At 47.8% G+C, this 22,273-nt stretch overlaps 1 protein-coding gene across 2 annotated transcripts; it reads left to right on the top strand.

The window, feature by feature from the left end:
• Positions 1-54: 54 nt before the first annotated feature.
• Slc7a9 (solute carrier family 7 member 9) lies at positions 55-22,025 on the top strand. Of its 2 annotated transcripts, XM_075957897.1 has the most exons (14): positions 55-427; positions 646-729; positions 1,110-1,221; positions 3,865-4,012; positions 4,311-4,553; positions 4,957-5,082; positions 5,372-5,471; positions 6,425-6,469; positions 7,017-7,140; positions 10,089-10,192; positions 17,015-17,111; positions 17,963-18,112; positions 19,513-19,687; positions 21,431-22,025. In XM_075957897.1, exons 3-14 carry the CDS (start codon positions 1,132-1,134, stop codon positions 21,493-21,495), a joined length of 1,467 nt encoding a protein of 488 aa, XP_075814012.1. In that variant the 5' UTR covers positions 55-427; positions 646-729; positions 1,110-1,131; the 3' UTR covers positions 21,496-22,025. The 2 variants fall into 2 exon arrangements, with proteins under 2 accessions (XP_075814012.1, XP_075814019.1); XM_075957904.1 differs by lacking the exon at positions 646-729.
• Positions 22,026-22,273: the final 248 nt, after the last annotated feature.

The following is a 22,273-nucleotide window of genomic DNA, read 5'->3' as shown; positions in this document are numbered from 1 at the left end:
AAACAACTGGGAAGTGAAGTTACACACTCAGCACTCAGTGAGATAGTGAGAGGCTGGTTCCAAAGTTTGTCCGTCATGATTTCCCTGAATGATCCCCGTTCCTGCGGACAGGGCTCCTCATAGGACGTCGCTGATCTAGAGAAATCCATTCGTTTACAAAAATGATCTAGGCACAGATAATCAAAATCGAAGCATTCCTGGGAGAAGCTGGGCTTGTCTGGCCCTTTTCTGGGTGCACAGTGGTACCTGTCTATGCTTTGTTGCTTGGAAGGAAAAAAGGGGGGCAGAGGTGGGTGTTTAATAATTACCTTTGTTGACCTCTGTACCTTCTGGCTTCCTCCACGCCTGGGCACAAGACATGGCCTTCCTGGGGTTCAGCCTTGCAGTTGCAGGCTGGGCGGTGGTCAGCTGAGTGAGCATCGTCAAGGTAGGACCCTCATGGTGGGAAGGCCCACTTCTGTCCGGCCTGGGCCCTAGGTGGAAACGGGATGTAGAGAGATTTAGAGAGGGTACCACCATCACCTTGCTGTAACCTTGAACCTGTTTACTCCAGCAAACCCTCCCGGCCTTAGTACATTTCAATGTATTTCCATTTTAGGTTTATTTTATTTACCATTCTTTCTTTCTTTCTTTCTTTTTTGACAGTCTTTCTATGTATCCCAGGCTGACTTGACTCGCTGGGTAGCCCAGGCTGGCCTTGAACTTACATCCCCAGTGCTGGGAGTACAGGTGTGTGCTGTTACGTATGTAAGGTGCAACAATCTCTTTAGTTTTGAAAAATAGTGACCCGGGGTCATAGATGTAAAGCGTGTTTTAAATGTTCTGGGGGTGGGGAGGAGGACACAAAATAACATTGGAAGGGATCCGGGAAGCTCTGTGGCCTGGACGGCATTCCTGTTGGATTTTTCTCCTGGAGCAGAGTGTCCTCAGGGGACCAAGGCCTGAGCTCTCCTCGGAGGGAACAGCTCCGTACTTTTGGAGCTAACAGCTCCTTACTGGAGCTGGCTGCAGCCACCTCCATGCACAAGCTTGAGAGAGATCTTGAGGAAGCCCCTTTGTGTATTGTTTATATCTGATGACTGGAGCTTAGGCTGATGATCTCCTTCTAGGCGCTGGAACTAGCAGCGGGGAATGATGGAGGAGACAAACTTGAGGAGACGGAGAGAGGACGAGAAATCCATCCAGAGCAATGAACCCAAGACCACAAGTCTCCAGAAAGAGGTGGGAAGCAGCGGGGCTGGGGTTGACCAACCTGTACTGGGCAGTATTGGCTCCAGGGGCTCTAGGACAGGATTGCTTGTTTACTGAACCAAGGTCCTTCGCTATGTAGCTCTGGCTGGCCTGGAACTAAAGGTCCTTAGCCTCCGCCTTCTAAGTATCAGGATGACAGGCTGTGATGGTTTTCTTTTTCAGTCTGTGTGTCAGATCATCTTGGAGCTGTAAGCTACAGTTATGAGTCACCATGTACCCACATGGTGAATAGAACTTTGGTCCTCTGCAAAAGCAGTACCCATCGATCTTAACTGCAGACCCAACCCTCTAGTACCCTGGCTGACTTTTATAAAATACATTAGAAAGGAACACTTATCTGGACTTGCCTCTTGCACACTCACCAGTGAATTTAGCAAACCCCTTTGAAATTCGTGTATGTGTTTCTGTGTCAGCAATCTATCCTGAGGGCCCTGGAAGCCTGTAAATCCATGGTGTTTTTTTTTTAAAGGGTTAGAGAGGTCACCGATGACTGGCTAGGCTAGGACTCTAGCCTCTTCACAACAGCTGGTCCTCTTCTGTCCCCCGCTGTGGTGCTGGGGATGCTGAACCGCCAGCATCTGTGCTACCATGGCATCCAAAGAGCCCAAGCTAGCAGCAAGGAGCTAAGGGATGGGACCAGCTGCATGCCCTGAGGGGCTGCCTGGCTGGGCTGAAGGAAGGAGGTTCCAGGGTAGGAGTGGAGGTAGATTTCAGCTGGATGTCCCAGGTATGTAGGTAGAGCAGAAGCCAGGCAAGAAGGGCCAAGAGGCTGTCTAGGCTCACAGATGAGGAACCAGGGCCCCAGAGATAGACAACTCCACGGGCGGCACGGGAGGGCTGAGGTCTGGGTGGGACCATTGGGACCCACTGCCTGACGGGTGGAGGAACTGGAGAGGTATGCCTGGAAGCTTAGTGGCCTGATGGGGAATAATCTCTTCCAACCATGGGTCAGTATGGAGTCTTTGTCCCCAGCAGTCAGGCCTTGGGCAGTGACACTCTCCTCTCCGTCAGAGTCCTGATTCCAGCAGTTTCTTCTTGGGACCTTGGGACCCTGGTGCTGCCTGGTACAGGCTACTGGTCCTGAATTTGGACATTTCTTCTGCAGGAGGAAGGTTCTGGAGGCTTTCAGATGACATGATACAAACTCGCACCCTAGGGGGGGTGGGGGGTCAAGGAAGGAAAGGAAGCCCAGGCAGCCCTGCCCAGCCTAAAGTTGGGGGGAAGCTGGTCTTGCTCCCCACATTTTCCATAAGGTGTTTGCAGAGCCCTGGGCAGAGGTATTAAGTACAGACCTGAGTCAGCTTTTTGCTTTTATTTTTTTTAATCTTACTGAATTCTTAGTATTAAATTTAGACAAAATGAAACGTGCAGGTTTTTTTTTTCCTTTTTCTTTCTTTTGTAGGAAAGCTTCAATCTCACAGCATAGCCAAGGATGCCCGTGAGCTCCTGATCCTCCTGCCCTAGCGGTCTGGTTGTCTTCCTCACCTGTTTTGTTTTTCCTTAGAAAGCTCAGGCAGCTGCAGCACTCACCTTAGGAACTCTGTCGCTGTCACAGTGGGCTCCCTGCTGTTGAGCTGGAGCTCCTGGCCAGCGCCCTGAGTCCTTGATTCTTGTCTAAATGGTGGGAAACTCTCTCTCTCTCTCTCTCTCTCTCTCTCTCTCTCTCTCTCTCTCTCTCTCTCTCTTTCTCTCTCTCTCATAGGTGGAGAATTTTTTGGGGGGGAGGGGTCAGGACTGTCAGCTCCCAAATAACCACAAAATCACACATAGACGTATTATTATAAATGCTCAGCTGATAGCTTATGCTTGTTACTAACTAGCTCTTACAACATAAATTAACCTATATTTCCAATAGCTATGGAGCCAGTCCTGGAACTCACTCTGTAGACCAGACTGGCTTCAAACTCACAAAGATCTGCCTGCCTCTACCTCCCGAGTGCTGGGATTAAAGGCCTGCACCACCACTGCCTGGTTTACCTTCCTTTTTTTTTTTTTAACATGGCAAGTTCATCTTGCGTCTCTCTGCTTCTGTTCATGACTCCTGATCCCCCACTTTTTCCCCCACACGCTTTTTGTCTGCAAGTCCCGCCCATCCTCTACCTGTCAGTCATCTTTTATTAACCAATGAGAGTAATACATATTTACAGCCTGCAAAGATTGCTTCACGGTACTCTCTTTTCTAAAGAGAGTTTCAACATGCAGCCTATGCTGTCCTCAGCTTCCCAGGGATCCCCGGTGTCCCTTTTCATGCCCATGAAGAACTAACTCTTTTCTGCTGCTCTGACCAACAGAGGCATTTTCTACAAGCTGTTTCTGAAAGCCTGTTGACTAAACTAGTGGTTTACACAGAAGGAAGCCTTGCCTCTGGCCACTGGGCTTCAGTTCCCCCATCAATGAAATGGGTGTGATAGGGTATAGTCAAAACACGTGGCAGTTCTGAGGTCTCTGTGTCAGGAAAGGGGCCTGATGTTCCCATGGCAGCGGCACAGAGTGGACACGCCTGGGTCATGAGTCAGTTTGGCTTGTTCTGGCCACCCTGGAGCTTGGGGGGCCGTCACCTCTGGCTACTCGAACTCCTTGCCGATAGAATTAGCTCCGCCCTTGCACACGCAGGTGGGCCTCATCAGTGGCATCTGCATCATTGTGGGCACCATCATCGGCTCCGGCATCTTCATCTCACCCAAGTCTGTGCTGGCCAACACAGAATCTGTGGGGCCCTGTCTCATCATATGGGCAGCCTGTGGAATCCTGGCTACTCTGGGTAAGGGAGGCGACTTCCTAGTGACCCCTCCCCTTCCAGTGTGGAGACAAGCCACGCAAGTGCAGGGTCTCATTCTGTAGCCCCGGGAGGGTCTCCAGCTTTCTGTCTTCCTAAGTGTTGGGGTACCACCATTCCCAGCTGGGTGTCTCCCAGTGGGTGTGTGTGGTAAGTAAGGGCGAATCTGGCTGCGGTTAAAGGTCCAGGGGCCAGAACCGGGCGATTCAGAACGGGAGCCCTCAAAGGAGGAAGGCTGTGGATAGGCTGAAGCTTCACGAGGGACCCTTCTTCTGTGTTCCAGGTGCCCTGTGCTTTGCAGAGCTCGGCACCATGATCACCAAGTCGGGGGGTGAGTACCCCTACCTGATGGAGGCCTTTGGCCCCATCCCCGCCTACCTTTTCTCCTGGACCAGCCTGATCGTCATGAAGCCGTCCTCTTTCGCCATCATTTGCCTCAGCTTCTCCGAGTACGTATGTGCCGCGTTTTACTCAGGCTGCAACCCTCCGAATGTGGTCGTGAAACTCCTGGCAGCCGCCGCCATTAGTGAGTACCCAGCCCCAGGCCCCAGAAGGCAGGGAAGGTGCATGGCTGGCGATCCGGGACTCTGACCTTGGCTCCCTCTTCCCCAGAGAGAGGCACAGTAGGGTCTGGTGATGCGGCCAGGCTTGGCTTTCCCAGTAGGTGTTGAGCAAACCCCAGGCCTGTGGCAGTGGCAAGGAGGGGCTTTCCTTGTCCAGGGCCTGGCTGCTTCCCCTTCAGTCTGAGACTGGGCAGGATTTCAAGGGTCAGCTCTGTGAGCCCTTTAAAGGTGCTGAGGCAAGCTTGTTCAGTTCTGTTCCCGTCATTAAGAATGTGAGGTGGACGGGGGTGGAGAACTAGAAGAGAGATTTCCAGGACCTTGGGAAAACCACAGCTACAGAATGTTACCCCACTTGGGCCTCCCCAGTGCTCATCACTACAGTGAACGCGCTGAGCGTGCGGCTTGGGAGCTACGTTCAGAACTTCTTCACGGCAGCCAAGCTGGTAATCGTCGCCATCATCATCATCAGCGGACTGGTCTTCCTGGCCCAAGGTGAGCTGCAGCAGGATTGGATGGCAGGCCCCAGCTGGCATGGGACTTTGTTTATTTTTGATACAGGAACTCACTATATAGCCCAGGCTTGTCTCTTACTGGAGATGATCCAGTTAGATCGTCAGTGTGCTGAGTGCTGGGATGACAGACAGACATGTCGTCTGTAGTTTCGGTTCCTTGAATGGGCTGGGGTCATGAGTCATACATACCCTTCTTTCTGGCAGAGAAGGGGCTAAAGCCAGCGTCTGGCCAGCTGACATTCACTCTTCGCTATCTGGCTTAATTTCAGGAAGCACGAAGAACTTTCAGAATTCTTTTGAGGGTGCGCAGACCTCTGTGGGCGCCATCAGCCTGGCATTTTACAATGGACTCTGGGCCTATGATGGGTGGTAAGCTCCTTTGTCTATGAGTGGGGTCTTTAGGGCGCCTTCATTTGAGCTCCTACAGAAAACAAAGATGGCGCCCTTAACGTCACCTTCATGGTTCCTTTATGTGAAGTGCCCAGACCCTTATCTTCCCATGTCCCTCCTACTCTGTGGATGAGTCATGAGGTTCAGACCCTTGCCCCTTTCTTAGCCTGGAACTGTGAAGGGATAGTTGGGGAGGCCTTGTTTAGGATCTGCCCCAGGAGAACCCGTCTGAGGCGAAGAGAGGCACTGCAAACACCAGATGATGCCTGCATTCCTCTAGGCTGCTGCATGGCCAGGGTGACGCTGCCCCCATCCCCACCCTGTGCCACCAGTATAGGCTTCATCCTTCTTTCAAACTCTTTCCATCTTTTCAAAGTATCCTGAATATTTTTGAAAGTTCACATGATTTTCACAGAGGGCAAAGACCTAGCCCCTAACAGACACCTAGCACTTGACAGTTCTGAGGTCTCTCACCACCAGGACCTATGGGGTAGGGGTCCCCCTGAGTTGGTCTAGGAAAGCTCTCTGTGGCCTCTTTATTCAATACTTACCACTCCTTGTGTTATTTTTATTTTGTTCTATTTTTAATGTTGGGGATGGGACCCAGGGCTTTGCACATGCTAGGGAAGTATTCTGATTTTTTTAAAGGTTTTTTTTGAGACAGGTTTTCTCTGTGTAGCTTTGGAGCCTGTCCTGGAACTCACTCTGTAGACCAGGCTGGCCTTGAACCCACAGAGATCTACCTGCCTCTGCCTCTGGAGTGCTGGGATTAAAGGCATGTGCCACCACCTCCCGGTACTTGGAAAACATTCCATCTCTGAGCCATTCCCCGCCTCTCACTGGGGCATTCTATAATTATGCTGAATTATGCCTTTAGCGCCTACGGTAGAAATCTTAAAATGAGTCAACCCTTCCTTCTTTTCTTTGTCCAGGAATCAACTCAACTATATCACTGAGGAGCTTAGAAACCCTTACAGGTAAGAGCGTGGCACAGGGCAGGGGTTCGTGGTCCAACCGAGTGTTTCCCCCTGTGGGACACCGAGTGGAGCTGCGGTGTCCTTCCACTGCTCTAGTTCCTGTTCCTCTTCCACTCAGTGGATTCCCACCCCCACCCCATGGGCATGGAACCCAGGGCCTTGAGCACGCTGGGCAAGTGCCCTCCACTGGGCCATGCACCTGGCCCTGGGTGAACCAAGGTCCCCTGTGTGCTCGTCATCCCCATTGGTTTGTCTTTGCTGGGCAGTGGCACAGTTGGTAACTGGAAGGAAGAACATTGACTTCCTTTATCTCTGCCTAACTTTGCTCGAAACCACTCAGTTCTCCAGCCCTGGGGAAATGACTCTTGTCTTTGCTGGGGCCACCTTATCACAGATCCCCTTCCTGGTGGCCCCAAGAAGGGCATCTGGAACCCCAATGCAGCACAGAGCAGAAGCAGGGCTGACAGCAGGAAGGAAATGTCCATCTCAGCACTTTCACAGGATGCTCTGCGGTGACTCTGGGCTCCTGTGTCTTTGTCCCTCTCAGAAACCTGCCCATGGCCATTGTCATTGGCATTCCTCTGGTGACAGTGTGTTACATACTCATGAATATTTCCTACTTCACGGTGATGACTCCAACAGAGCTCCTGCAGTCCCAGGCAGTGGCTGTGGTAAGTTGCTAAGGCTGTGACCTTTAGAAGGAGGGAGACTCGGAGAGCAGGAAGGCTGGGTACGTAGCTAGGCTGGGGGCCCAAAGTAGTAAGATAGCATGCAGTGGGCTGTGGCTCCCGGGTCCTCAGCCTCCCTCCCAGGTGTATGTAGCAATGGCTGAGGGCCCTGGGCCAGAGTCCACAGAGGAAGGAGGACACCACAAGTGAGGGGAAGGAGGTGATTTTAGTGATGGGATGTCAGGGCACCGAGGATGGTAGAAAAGTCCACGAACCCTGAGACTGGTGGTTAAAGCAAGGTCATGCCCAATGAGGGGGATCAAGGAAGTAAGGAGTAAAACAAAGTAGAGCCAGGAAGTGAAGTAGATCCAGGAAGTGAGGTAATTAAGTCAAGGTAGGGCCAGGAAGTGAGGTAATTAAGGTGAGGTAGATCCAGGAAGTGAGGTAATTAAGGTGAGGTAGATCCAGGAAGTGAGGTAATTAAAGTGAGGTAGATCCAGGAAGTGAGGTAATTAAAGTGAGGTAGATCCAGGAAGTGAGGTAATTAAGGTGAGGTAGATCCAGGAAGTGAGGTAATTAAGGTGAGGTAGATCCAGGAAGTGAGGAAACTAAGGTGAGGTAGATCCAGGAAGTGAGGAAACTAAGGTGAGGTAGATCCAGGAAGTGAGGTAATTAAGGTGAGGTAGATCCAGGAAGTGAGGTAGTTAAAGTGAGGTAGATCCAGGAAGTGAGGTAATTAAAGTGAGGTAGATCCAGGAAGTGAGGTAATTAAGGTGAGGTAGATCCAGGAAGTGAGGTAATTAAGGTGAGGTAGATCCAGGAAGTGAGGAAACTAAGGTGAGGTAGATCCAGGAAGTGAGGAAACTAAGGTGAGGTAGATCCAGAAAATGAGGTAATTAAGGTGAGGTAGATCCAGGAAGTGAGGAAACTAAGGTGAGGTAGATCCAGGAAGTGAGGAAACTAAGGTGAGGTAGATCCAGGAAGTGAGGTAATTAAGGTGAGGTAGACCCAGGAAGTGAGGTAATTAAGGTGAGGTAGACCCAGGAAGTGAGGAAACTAAGGTGAGGTAGACCCAGGAAGTGAGGAAACTAAGGTGAGGTAGATCCAGGAAGTGAGGTAATTAAGGTGAGGTAGATCCAGGAAGTGAGGTAATTAAAGTGAGGTAGATACAGGAAGTGAGGAAACTAAGGTGAGGTAGATCCAGGAAGTGAGGTAATTAAGGTGAGGTAGACCCAGGAAGTGAGGAAACTAAGGTGAGGTAGATCCAGGAAGTGAGGTAATTAAGGTGAGGTAGACCCAGGAAGTGAGGAAATTAAGGTGAGGTAGACCCAGGAAGTGAGGTAATTAAGGTGAGGTAGATCCAGGAAGTGAGGAAACTAAGGTGAGGTAGATCCAGGAAGTGAGGTAATTAAGGTGAGGTAGACCCAGGAAGTGAGGAAATTAAGGTGAGGTAGACCCAGGAAGTGAGGTAATTAAGGTGAGGTAGACCCAGGAAGTGAGGTAATTAAGGTGAGGTAGATCCAGGAAGTGAGGTAATTAAGGTGAGGTAGACCCAGGAAGTGAGGTAATTAAGGTGAGGTAGACCCAGGAAGTGAGGTAATTAAGGTGAGGTAGACCCAGGAAGTGAGGTAATTAAGGTGAGGTAGACCTAGGAAGTGAGGTAATTAAAGTGAGGTAGATCCAGGAAGTGAGGTAATTAAGGTGAGGTAGATCCAGGAAGTGAGGTAATTAAGGTGAGGTAGATCCAGGAAGTGAGGAAACTAAGGTGAGGTAGATCCAGGAAGTGAGGTAATTAAGGTGAGGTAGATCCAGGAAGTGAGGTAATTAAGGTGAGGTAGATCCAGGAAGTGAGGTAATTAAGGTGAGGTAGATCCAGGAAGTGAGGTAATTAAAGTGAGGTAGATCCAGGAAGTGAGGAAACTAAGATGAGGTAGATCCAGGAAGTGAGGTAATTAAGGTGAGGTAGATCCAGGAAGTGAGGTAATTAAAGTGAGGTAGATCCAGGAAGTGAGGTAATTAAAGTGAGGTAGATCCAGGAAGTGAGGAAACTAAGGTGAGGTAGACCCAGGAAGTGAGGTAATTAAGGTGAGGTAGACCCAGGAAGTGAGGTAATTAAAGTGAGGTAGATCCAGGAAGTGAGGAAACTAAGGTGAGGTAGATCCAGGAAGTGAGGTAATTAAGGTGAGGTAGATCCAGGAAGTGAGGTAATTAAAGTGAGGTAGATCCAGGAAGTGAGGTAATTAAGGTGAGGTAGATCCAGGAAGTGAGGAAACTAAGGTGAGGTAGATCCAGGAAGTGAGGAAACTAAGGTGAGGTAGATCCAGAAAATGAGGTAATTAAGGTGAGGTAGACCCAGGAAGTGAGGTAATTAAGGTGAGGTAGACCCAGGAAGTGAGGTAATTAAAGTGAGGTAGATCCAGGAAGTGAGGTAATTAAAGTGAGGTAGATCCAGGAAGTGAGGTAATTAAAGTGAGGTAGATCCAGGAAGTGAGGAAACTAAGGTGAGGTAGATCCAGGAAGTGAGGAAACTAAGGTGAGGTAGATCCAGGAAGTGAGGTAATTAAGGTGAGGTAGACCCAGGAAGTGAGGTAATTAAGGTGAGGTAGACCCAGGAAGTGAGGTAATTAAAGTGAGGTAGATCCAGGAAGTGAGGTAATTAAAGTGAGGTAGGGCCATGAAGTAAGATAAATGAGAAGTTATGTTCAGGAGGTGAGGTAAGATGGGGTGGAGCTTGAAAATGAGGTGACCGAGATGAGGTAGGGCCAGGAAGTGACTGAGAATGATGGCAGGGTGGACCAGAGTCCTGTCACCAAGAGACTGGGCAGCTCTGAAGGCTTCTCCCTCGTCTCCAGCAGAGGGCCCCAAAGGCTGTGCACAGTGACACAGCGACTTGACGTGGGGACGCGGGTGCCCAGGGGGAGCTCTCAGGATTGCACTCTGCTTTGCTCCAGACCTTCGGTGACCGCGTTCTCTATCCCGCATCCTGGGTGGTCCCCCTTTTCGTGGCCTTTTCAACCATTGGTGCTGCTAATGGAACCTGCTTTACAGCAGGCAGGTAGGAAACCCATCTTGTCACTCTCTCGGGGTGGGCTGGTGAGGGACTCCCTGCATCCGGAGGGCTCTGCCAGGTGAAACCCCACTGGAGCCGAGCCCAGAGCATGCTGGGTATACGTGTACAAACTCCGAACAACAGACAAGGGGTGCGGCTTGAACCTCAAAGTAAAGTAGCCAAGGGTGGATAGCCTTGGGCCTGGCTTGTGCAGTCCGGTGGGCCTGGGCTCCAAACTGGGGAATGCTGCCCCATTACGGCCAGGCAGAGGGAAGGGTCACCAGATGAACAGGCTTAGTTTCCGTGTGGGACTTTCTGTGTAAGCATGTTCTCCCCCGATGGTCTTTCCTGAACATTCTGTCATGCGCATGCACAAACTTGATTGAGAATTGACAGGCTTTCCTGTGAATGGGCAACTGTTGACGCTGTAGGCTGCGTCAGTCTCTGTTACATCTCAACTCTGAAGCTGTGGGCAGCTGTGGGTCTGCCCCATGGACAGGTGTCATCAGCCACTCTGGTTCCCACGGTGCAGACAGTTAACAGCTGTGCTGTTTCTCTTTGCGAGACACATGCTTTAACAAAGCCTCTGTGTAGCCATATGCATAACGGGGAGAGGGCGCGAGTTGATTTATCTCAGCTAACTCTAAAAGACTTTAGTTATTATCTTATTGTAAGGGCAAAACTCACGGAACAGGAATGAAAAGTCCAACCTCAAGGTGTGTAACGCAGGAACAAGAGAAAGCGAGCTGGGAAGGCCCATGGCTTTCTCTGGGTACCCAAAGGGCCACACCCTATCCTGGTCCAGCCTCTTAAAGGTCATTGGCTGACGGAGATTCTCCATCACCTTCCCCTTTTGTCTAAATAAGAGCATTTCATAAACATTTAATACACTTGGATGGGCCAAGTACGAGTTGTTTCTATGAACGCTGCTGAGGGAAACATTCCGGAACACGTCTTTGCTCAGGGTAGTGCTCTGAATGAATAGATTTCCAAGTGCTGTTGACAAATATCACATGTTAAAAATAAATACACAAAATAATTCTGCTAAAGCCACAGCGAAGTGTGTATAGGGCCTGGCCCTCCACTTTTCCCAAAGCATTCTGGGCTCAGGCCATGGATCAATGGTGCGCTGCTTACTAAGCATGCTCCAGGTCCTGTGCTCCATCCCTAGCAAGAAGGCAAGAGAGTGAGGAAGGGGAGGGAGACAGAGGAAAGAAAAGCACGCTTTGCTGGTAAATGTGAATTTTGCTTTCTAATTAACGAATAACAGCATGTGTTTCTGAGCCACTGTGTGGTGTTTCCATACCTGTATGTATTGTAGAATGAGCACATTAACCTATCCATCACTCCCATGCTTAGCGTGTCCTTCTGGTGAGAATATTTCACATAAATTCTTAGCAGTTTTGAAATACTCATCAATTATACAGCAGTAGCCATATATATAGACATATCTTTGCAGTTGGAGTTAAGAGTCCTTTGGGTTTCTTCTACCCATGAGCGTTAAGCTGGGCTAGATGAACAATCTGGATTTGGTTTTCTGAGGAGCCTCACGCTGATTTTTTTAGTCTACAATCCCACTGACAGTGACTAAGGGTCCTCTTTCCACACATCTTTGCCAGCACTTGAAATTAGTTTTCTAGATAGTAATCATTTTGACTAGAGTGAACGGAATCTCAAAATAATTTCCAGAGGCTAAATATGTAGAAGACTTTTTCCATGTTAAAACTGGAAACTGTTTATCATACTTATTTGTGTACATGCACGTGTGTCTGGGAGTGCGCGAGTGCTATAATGCACACGTAGAGATCAGTGTATGCCAGGGGCCACCCGGCAGTACACAGGTCCCGGAGAGGGGATGAGGAGTCAGCAAGAGAAAGATGAGCCAGGCATGATGGTTGGGAGAATCTTGCAGCCAGACTGTTTATTTATATAGAATTCAGTAAGCAGGGATAGATTCGTGTTGTTACAAAACATAGATCCTATCGTTTTTGGTTTTAGACATGTGCTTCACTTCCTCTTGCATATCTTTTGGTTATCATTGATAAACTGACAGAATAGAGTTATCTTTTTCTTTTTTTTTTTTTTTTGAGACAGGGTTTCTCTGTGTAGCTCTGGCTGTCCTAGAACTTGCTCTGTAGATCAGACTGGCACTGAATTCACTACGTAGACAAGGCTGGCATCAAACTCAGAGATCCACCTGCCTCCATCCCTGAGTGCTGGGATTAAAGGTGTGTATCACTACCACCCAGACAGAGTTATCTTTTAAATAATTTTCCCTAAAGTTTAATCATCATTTATAAAGTTACCTTTTATAATCATTTTTACTCATTAACCCCACAGCCCAATCTTTAAGTATCTAGAGGCATATGACAGGAGTTTTTGTGGCCTCAAGGATGCTAGACCAAAAGAAAATCTCCAAGCCAGCCAGACAGATTGCCATGTCCCAAGCAGTGAATGGTTAACTTTTTGTTTTTGTTTTTTGATGCATGATTTTTCTGTGCAATAGTCCTGGCTGTCCTGGAACCCACTTTATAGACCAGGCTGGCCTTGAACTCACTGAGATCCCCTGCCTCTGCTTTCCAAGTGCTGGGATTAAAGGCATGAACTATTACCACCTGGCCAGTATTATTAATTCTTTGGTCAGAGTGGCCAAGAAAAATTCTCAGGCCAGAGATGCTACAGTTATTATTCAAATTCTGGCATAATATATATATTCTATATCTTTATAGAATTTGATTATATGTCTAATCCTGGCCTTCTTTTCTTCTTTGCTCATAAGATATCATAGTGCCTCTGCATGAGCTAACTTTTTTAAGAAGGGAGGTCCTGACATCTCATTCTCTTATCTTTCTGCAGCATCTTTTGCCCATGAATATAAGTCTCTGTGTAGGGCAGAGGTAACTCCAGCTAATTTAACTGTGTTGCAGTAGATGCCATGTAGTTACCTGAGTGTATAGTGGGAAGTTCATGCATCTGTGTATATTCTATGGTTTTTCCTTGCTGTTGATTTATGGGCTTCCTTAATCAGTGACCTTCTAATTTTAGTTTGAAGTCTATTTTGTTATATATTAGAACAGCAACACCTGCTTATTGCCCATACCATTTGCTTTAAATACCATTTCCATTCTCTCACCCTCCGGTGTCTTTTCTGGAGAGATGCATTTCTCATAGGCAACAGCTGGATAAGGCCCACTTTTGTTTAATTATTTGAGTCAGGGTCTCTCCACATTGCCTGCTGTCCTGAACTTTCAGCACCTGCCTCTGCCTGAGTTAACGGCATGCACCAGCATGTCCAGCATGATCCCCTTCTGAGTCAATCTACTAGCCTGTGTATTTTAAATCAGGGAATTAAGACCGTATATATTCTGTTATTGAAATGTGTGCATTGGTGCCTGTCATTTTCTGATTTCGGAGTGTTTGAGGTTTTCCTAGTTTTATTATTGTAGCATAGATTATTCTTTCCCATAGTCTCATAGATGCTGCCATTTTCCACTTCCTTCTGAAAGATTCCTTCAAGTATCCTTTTTCCCCTTTTTTTTTCTTTCTTTCTTTTTTTTTTTTTGAGACAAAGTTTCTCTGTGTAACAACTGTCCTGGAACTAGCTCCAGGCTGGCCTGTAACTTGTAGAAATCCACCTGCCTCTGCCACCACTCCCCACCCCCCGTGCTAGAATTAAAGGTGTGCCACCACCGCCCAGCTCCTTCAAGTATCTTTAGTAGAGTTGGTTTAGTGGTAATGAATTCCTTTAGTCTGTTTTTATTATAGGAAGTTTTTCTTCTCCAATTATAACATATACCTTTGTTGGGTATAGTCATGTAGGTTGATAATCCTCTCATTTCAAGACCTCTTGGCTTTATAAAAACTACATGTATGGGTTTTGAGTGTGGGTGCACACATCTCACGCACATGGGGGGCGGTCAGAGGACAATGTTTGGAAATGAGTTCTGTCCATCATGGTTTCCGTGGCCCAACTCTGCTCGACAGGCTTGGAAGCAGGGTCCTTTGCCCAATCAGCAATCTAAGTCCCTCCTCCTGCCTTTTAAAACTGCTGCTGAGAGAAACCTGCTATGGTTTTGATAGGTCTCCTGCTATAGAGGAATTGGTGCTTCTTTTTGCCTCTTTCAATACACATGGGAGACTGACATCTTGTGAACACTCATGGGCACAGACTGCCACCCCCTCGGATTTCTGACTTTTCAGTATACAGTTTTGAGCGTCTTTTCTCATATTTATTCCAAAGCACTGCTTATTTTTTCATGCTAGTTATGTAAATTTTAAATATCATTTCCAATAGTCTCTCGGCAGTTTAATTAAGTACAAATATTCTGAGAGTCTTATTTTTTAGCCCATGCTGGCCTGACACTATGTAGATCAGGATAGCCTCTCTCAGAGATACATCTGCATCTGCCCTCCTGCCCAGTGCTGATTAAAGGTGTACACCACCACACCTAGTTCACAGATAAAAATCTGACATCTATATCATTGTAAGTTCCCTCAGACTTTGCTCTTGTAATTTTACAACATGTGGTAAACATACAGTCATGCAGGCGTCATCTATAACAACGTCCCTAGGCGGTTCCTTCTACTTGATCTGTTATTCCTTCCACTTGCCTGCTTGGGTAGACGGCTCCTGCTTCCACAGCTGTGCTTGTTCTGTATCCTTTATCTAAATGATGTTTGCAGCTGATTCTTTCAGACCGCACGTGACTGAGTCCATCCAAACTGCAGTGTATCAGCGCATTTCCTTCCCTGAGGATAGCACTCCCCTGTATGGTAAACAATGCTGCTTATCACCAGTGAACTTTGTGTTATTTTTATTTTGGGCTTTAAGCTTAATATTGTTATGGAACTCATCTGTTTTTTCATGTATGTATTTTTTTATGTGAAGCATATTTTCATCTTGGATAAATTCCTAAGAATAAAATTGCTAGCTTACACAATAACTTGAATTTTTATCTATTTTATTTTTTTTGGTTTTCTGAGACAGGGTTCCTCTGAGAAGTCCTGACTGCCTGGGAACTTGCTCTGTAGATCAGGCTGGCCTTGAACTCACAGAGATCTGCCTGCCTCTGCCTCCTGAGTGCTGGGATTAAAGTTAAAGGCGTGTGCCACTACCACCCAGCAAGACCTTGGTTTTCAGCTGGAAGGATTTTTCTCTCTAAGCTAAAGTTGCTAAGGTTGTTCTACAATCTAAATAAACTTTTATATTTTTATTTTTTGTTGACATAAAACCTACAAGTGTATCTAGATTGTAGAACCCCAAGTATCAGCTGACATAAATTTTAAGTCCTTATCCAGTGTGTATTTGGGAGAGAAAAGTGGGTCCCACATTTGTGATGCTAAAGCAGCAGGACTTGTCGGGATGTGGCTCAGCGGCAGAACTGTGCTCAGCCTGTGCCTGGGCCTGATTTCATCCCCGAACAATAATGAAAAGGGGCCAGTCTATTAAAAATAAGACCTGTCTGATTTCCTTAGTTACTTACAAAATTATAAAAATTATGTTGTAGACATTTCTCTTAAGAAAAGACTTAATGGAGCATGTGCCCTTACACAGGCAGTGCCTCTCCCTAAATCATGGCTGTCTCTCCCTAAATCATGACTGTCTTTCAGAGAGGCTGCCAAGGTGTTCTGGGAGATGTCTTTGGCCTATGTAATTTTACCACACTGTAGCTAGAAACTGTAGTCTTTATTGATAAGTATTTTGAAAAATCCTCGGTTTGTCGTTTCTCTGCCAATGGAATCAACCAAATCCAGTCAAATTAATAAGACCAGGTTTTAATAAACATAACAAAGCAACTCCTGGGTGACTTTGGGAAAGGCAGGAGAGAAATTACATGGCATGTCTAGGGATCGGGTCTTAAATACCCTGTAGGATGGCATCTTGAGCAGCTCCAAGGGAGGAGCTGACCCTTGGCAGGCTTTCTCTGGGGCGGGGTCTGCAATGGGAGGAGTGGGGCCTGGTTCTCAGCTGAACATCTGGGCTGAGTCTGGCCTGGGGTAAAGAGGCTAGAGCAGAGCTTCCAATTAAATGTTACCGACATAAATACTTGAGAAATAGTTTGTTTAGATTTTATAGTCAATTTTCAGTTTGTGTGCCTGTGTGTTAGTATGTGCATGTATGTGTGCCTGGTAGGATAGCATGGAAGCCAGAGGCATCAGGTCCCCTGAAGCTGGAGTGACAGGCATTTGTGACCCACCCAACATACATACTTGCAATTCAAGTTGGGTTCTATGCAAGAGGAGTATGCACCCTTTCCTGAGCCATCTTTATAGCCCCATTTTATTTTTCTGTGAGAGCATATGGGGTGCCAAAGGTGTCAGATTCCCTTGAACTAGAGTCACAGCCAATTAGGAGTCACCTGCCATGGGACTGGAAACTGAGCTCGGGTCCTCTGGAAGATCAGCAAGTGCTCTCGAGTTCTTGAGCATGGCAATGCTCCTACATGGTTCAGAGCTTTCATCTATCTCTGCATCACATTTTAAACAGTGTTTGCTGGACAAGGAGGAATTTGGGAAACGGGTCTGTCACTCGTGTCTTCTCAGGCACCCTAGTGAGCCTTTAGAACATGGGAGCCCCAGGGTCGAGGGTGTGTTTGCTTCCTAGTTTATGATTTTCTTCTTGCATAACTTTGGGAGTCGAGCAAGTATCTACTCATAAACCATGCCCCCCCCCACACACCACACTAATGACTTCACAGAGCCGGGATGAGCTTCTCACAGTGCAGTAGCCACCATACTCGGCCCTGCAGCCCCTTCTGGAGGACTCGCTAGCACGTCCTCGCCAGCGACCTCAGAGGTGCGTCCTCAGTGCTCCCATTGTTCTTTCAGACTCATCTACGTGGCAGGCCGAGAGGGCCACATGCTCAAAGTGCTCTCGTACGTCAGCGTCAGGCGCCTTACACCCGCCCCTGCCCTCATCTTCTATGTAAGTATGAGCGCTGCCTGACACAGCTGGAGCCGCAGCAGCCATCTCTCTCTGCAGTAGATGAAGTAGACATGCGCTCTCGAGCCCAGGCCTTTCTGAGTGAGCCAGGCTCCCTCATTCCCCAAGACAACCCAGAATCTTCCAAGCTTATGCACTCTGCTTCTTACACGTATGGACATACAATATGAAGGCCTATAGCTTCAGGGTGGGGAATAAGGCATGTCCTGGCAGCTAATGGACTCTGACTTCAGCCTGTTAACTTGGCTGTGGTTTCTTAGGGACAGGTAGACCTGGCTTAGGGCCAAAGGACTACAATGATGTCCATTTCCCCACTCTGAAGATGAGCAAACAGTCCCAGAAACTGGCATCCCAGGCCATAAATGCAGTCCCAACTGGACCTGAGTTTCACCAGCTGACTACCTGTAGCAAAAACTCTCCCCAAGTTAAGTCAGCCTTATAAAGCTGGTGCACAAAATGTGTGTAGAGTTTGTTTCTTCTTAACATCATGACTTTAGGTCAGACATGGTGGTCCATATCTACAATCCCAGCACTCAGGAGGCTGAGGTGGGAAGATCACAAGCTCCAGGCTAGCTTGGGCTATAAAGACTGTGTGTACATGTGCATGCACGCACATGCATGTGAGAGTGTACATATGCAAGGGCACGACTTTATAGACTCAAGTTGTCCAAGCTCTTCTTGTAGAGCCTTGAGAACAACTCAGTCAGGCTGAGCCGGCCTGGTGGGAGGCAGAGGCAGGCCCACATAGTGGAAGCTGTTGCTTCCGTCTTCTGTGAGGACAAGGACAATGTCTGTACACCAAGGACCTAGAATGTCACTCTTCTTCCTCCTAGGGCATCATAGCCATCATTTATATCATCCCCGGTGACATCAACTCCCTAGTCAATTATTTCAGTTTTGCTGCATGGCTGTTTTATGGGATGACAATTCTAGGACTCGTGGTGATGAGATTCACAAGGAAAGACCTAGAAAGGCCCATCAAGGTAAGTCTGTGTTTGAATGTCACAGCAGCTTTGGTTTCTGGGGGGAAAACGGGAGGCAGTCATTTCTGATGCCATCCTGCCTGCTCTGCTCTTGAGCCTCCTCCTGCTCATTTCAAAGGACGGCTTGTGGTCCACACAGCTGCTGGTGAACTCACGCATCAGGCTGCAGGAGGATCTGCGTCCCGCCTCTATCCGGTTCTGACATGCTTACACAATGACGGGGACTTTGGAACCGGCCTTCCTGTACCATCAGCACTCAGTAACAGAGGAGGAAAGATTGCTATGAGCTTAGGCCAGCAAGGGATACATCTTTCTATATGAGACCTTGTCTTGGGGCGAAGGGAGGCATAGACAGGGGAGAGGGAGAAGTATCAGGTGTCTTAGATTTCTATTGTTGTGAAGAAACACTGTGACCATGGCAACTGTTATAAAAGAAAACATTCAATTGAGTTGGTGGCTTACAGTTTCAGAGGTTTAGTTCATTATCACCACGGCGGGGAGCTATGAGTGCGGCAGGTGCTGGAGCTCACAGTCCTACAATTGGTCCAAAGGCAAAAGGATGTTTTCCGTCTCACTGGGTGTGGCTTGAGCATATCTGAGACCTTAAAAACCACCTCCACAGCACACACTTCCTCTAACAAGGTCACATCTCCTTGTTAGTGTCACTCCCTTGGGGGAGCCATTTTCTTTCAAACAACTCAAAACAGCACTCAAGACAAAGATGAAAAAAAGACAATGCATTGCTAAAAGCCAGAAATGACAACTGAGCTAATAGCTAGGAAACCTACTCACCGATTTCCCAGCAACGGTGCTCACAAAGCTGCAGGAGAAACAGAATCAAACACACTAACAGGTGACATGAAAACTCGTCCTTCAGTCTGCATCAGGTCCAGATCCATTCTAAGAAAATAAACTGAGGTCTGGTCTGGAGACTACGGAGAGGTGGCGAGCAGCCTGGGTTCAGAGCTTAGGCTCACATCAGGCTCTGAACATCTAAGAGCCCCCCCCCCCCAGGCATGTCAACGGCAGGTGTGTTTTCCTTCCTTCACCTCCAATCACCTGTTTGCAGGAAATGAGAGTTAACCTGTGGAGGAAAATATCCCCCAAGGCTAGAGCCAGACACTGCATGCTGTCAGTCCTCCAGTTTCTCCAAGACTAGAGAGGCAAGGGGAGGGAGGAAATATGGAAGTTGAAAGCAGGAAGCCTTCATCTGCTAGAGGTGCACACTTACTCTGTAGCTCAGATGAAGCACCTGCTTTTTTAGATTCTAGCAGAGCAAGCCAGCGTTGGAAGGGGTGGAAAGATGGGCAAAGGCGCTAGCTCAGTCCACACGTGTGCGGTTTCTCAGTTTCAAAGGGAATGAGGGCAGTGCGGCTCATGTGCTGATGCTCTGCTTGCAGGTGCCCATCGTCATCCCTATCTTGGTGATCCTTGTCTCCATTTTTTTGGTGTTGGCCCCGATCATCAGTAAGCCAGCCTGGGAGTATCTCTACTGTGTGCTGTTCATACTGAGTGGACTCATATTCTACTTCCTGTTTGTTCACTACAAGTTTGGATGGGCCCAGAGAATCTCCAGTAAGTGTGGACAGAAGGTCTGGAAATCAAGTGCCTCCGACTTTCACTTCAAGCACATCACTCCTTCAGGACAGGATTGTACTCCCCAGTGTCACCCTCTGGGCCCACCTTTGGTGTCTCTTGGTCCCCTCTATACTACGAGGAGGGGAAAGTACTGCAAAGTACACACTAGCTGCTAACAATTTACCATTAGGACCGCCCTGAGGGCGTAGCTCAGCAGCATCTACAGCATCTCATCAGATGGGCTCTCTCAGGAAGACCAGCTTCTGTTGTTTTGAGGCAGGACCCCAGTGTAGCCCTGGCCACTGCTTTCTTTTGAGAGACCCGTGGCAGACATCTAAGAGGCTCAGTAACAGCCCAAAGACATCCCAAAGTTATAGCTAGAAACAGGTATGGGACAAGGGCCTGAGTCCCCTACACCAAGGCCACAGGTCTCTGTTTTCTGCTGTCCTGATTCTCAGCTGTTTGGATAAGTGTTTTGTTTTTTGCAGGCAGGGTTTTCCTATGTACCCCTGGCTGTCCTGGAACCCATTTTGTACCCAGGCTGACCACGAACTCAGACAGTCACCTGCCTCTGCTTCCGAGCGACAGGATTAAAGGAGTGCACCACCACAGCCAGCTGGACGAGTGCTTTAAAAAGCTAGTTGCAAGCCAGGCAGTGGTGGAGCGCAGCTTTAATCCCAGCACTCGAGAAGTAATCTCTGTGAGTTCCAGGACAGGCTTGAAAGCTACAGAGAAACCCTGTCTCAAAAAACCAAAAAGAAAAACGAAAAAGAAAGAAAAATGCTATTTGGCTAGTTGCATTAGTGCCCTCATTTCTAAATGGAAAGTTAGTGCCAAGCAGCACGAACAGCCTGAATTGTACCTGGTTTTGGGTTGGCTGGCACCCTAACTCTAGGTCTTCCTGCCTCAACCTCACTAGTGCTGGGGTTTCAGGTGTCAAGAACTCAGCTGTGTCTTACTTGTAAAGTCTCACTATATCACATCCAGTGCTTTTCTGCCATAAAGTAGATTATGTCACAAGAAACTCCACTTACCAAAGTCAGCTGGGAAAGCTGGCACCTCACTTACCTCACGGTGATACAAGAATTAAGGAGGAAAATTAATTTCTTATTGACCAAAGTAAACTATGGTGATCTCCTTCCTGACTCACTAGCCCCAAACCTCTTCAAAGAGAGTAAAGGCTGCAGAAAGGTGCAGACCGCCAGAGTGAAGTTGCAGTTGGCCATCCGGACAGGATAACTGGCAACCTGGAGAGCCAAACTGCTCCTCTAGGAACTGTTAGGGCTCTACAGCAAACACCTATAACCACAGCTCTCAGGAGGCTGAACCAGGAAGACCATGTGTTTGAGGCCAGGCTGGGCTACACAGCAAGACCCTGACTCAAAAAACAAAGCACAAAAACCACTGAAGTGGCTTAAGCTGGTGAAAGTAAAGCAAAAAAAAAAATTGTATTTTAAACAAAATGTAGTCCCGGTTACCTCAGATTCACTAGAGCTGCAAACACATAACAGTCTTGTTCTCCCTGCATTGTGAATTGTTGGGGAGAAAATAAAATTGCGAGTTCCTACTTCTTGGTAGGGAAATAACCAACCTGAAAGCTGATGCAGTGAGTAGGGCGGTTCCGACCCGTTGTCCCTCGAGCAGGCTCTCAGGAGACAGACAGCACATCACCAGAGTCAGAAAAGGGAAGCCTGTGACCACACTGTTCTAACTACATTTTTGCCTTGGCTTCTATTCCAGGGCCGGTCACCAAGCACCTGCAGTTGCTGATGGAAGTTGTCCCACCAGAGAAGGACCCGGAGTAAACCGTCCATCACACATAGCTCAAAGCTACAATCAATTTATTTTTGTAAGCAACTATTTGTGGTTATTTCTTCCTGGTGTTTTTCTTAATGAAAACATGTATTCAGCTATTTGTTTAATGTTATTATTCTTAGCTATCCTTAATTCTCTGTGTTAAGGTTCTTAAGTAGAGGTAAGAGATGTTTCCAGACGTTATCAGGAGTGCTAGATGTGGATGCACGATCAGGAGGCAAAAGCAGGTAGATCTCTGTGACTTTGAGACCAGCCTGGTCTACAATGAGTGTTCCAGGCCAGCCAGAACCTTGTCTCAGAAATAAACAAAACCCACGAGTTAGCAGGAGGCGTTACCTAAGAAGACTAGTGGTGAGGGAGGGGCTGCAGAACAGCATCTCTATTATAGTACATCCCACTCAACTGAACAACGGGGAAGCTGTGGAGGAAGCTCAGGAGTTAGCGCTTGCCTAGCACATGCAAGGCTCTGTGCCTGTCAGGGCAGAGAACAGTAACCACAGGCAGCCCTAACCTGTCCCCTCCGCCCTTATATGAAGTTGCTGCTACTTTTGCTCAGCTCGACACAGACCACTGGCAGGGTTTTAAATGTGCTTTTATCCTCCCTCCCCTCCCCCAGTGCCGTCACTCCCATGTCTTACCATGTGCCGTGCACAGCTGGTCTCTGCCCAAGGGACTCTGTTGGTGTCAGTGTCACCCATGCCCCAACTTACACGGGCACTTTGCTTTCTGCAAAGTGTGAATAGAACGTTACTTTGCATTTGACCCAGA

The sequence above is a fragment of the Microtus pennsylvanicus genome, chromosome 1 (assembly GCF_037038515.1).
Source record: "Microtus pennsylvanicus isolate mMicPen1 chromosome 1, mMicPen1.hap1, whole genome shotgun sequence".
NCBI lineage: Eukaryota > Metazoa > Chordata > Mammalia > Rodentia > Cricetidae > Microtus > Microtus pennsylvanicus.
This window is presented reverse-complemented; position numbering and strand designations above follow the sequence as displayed.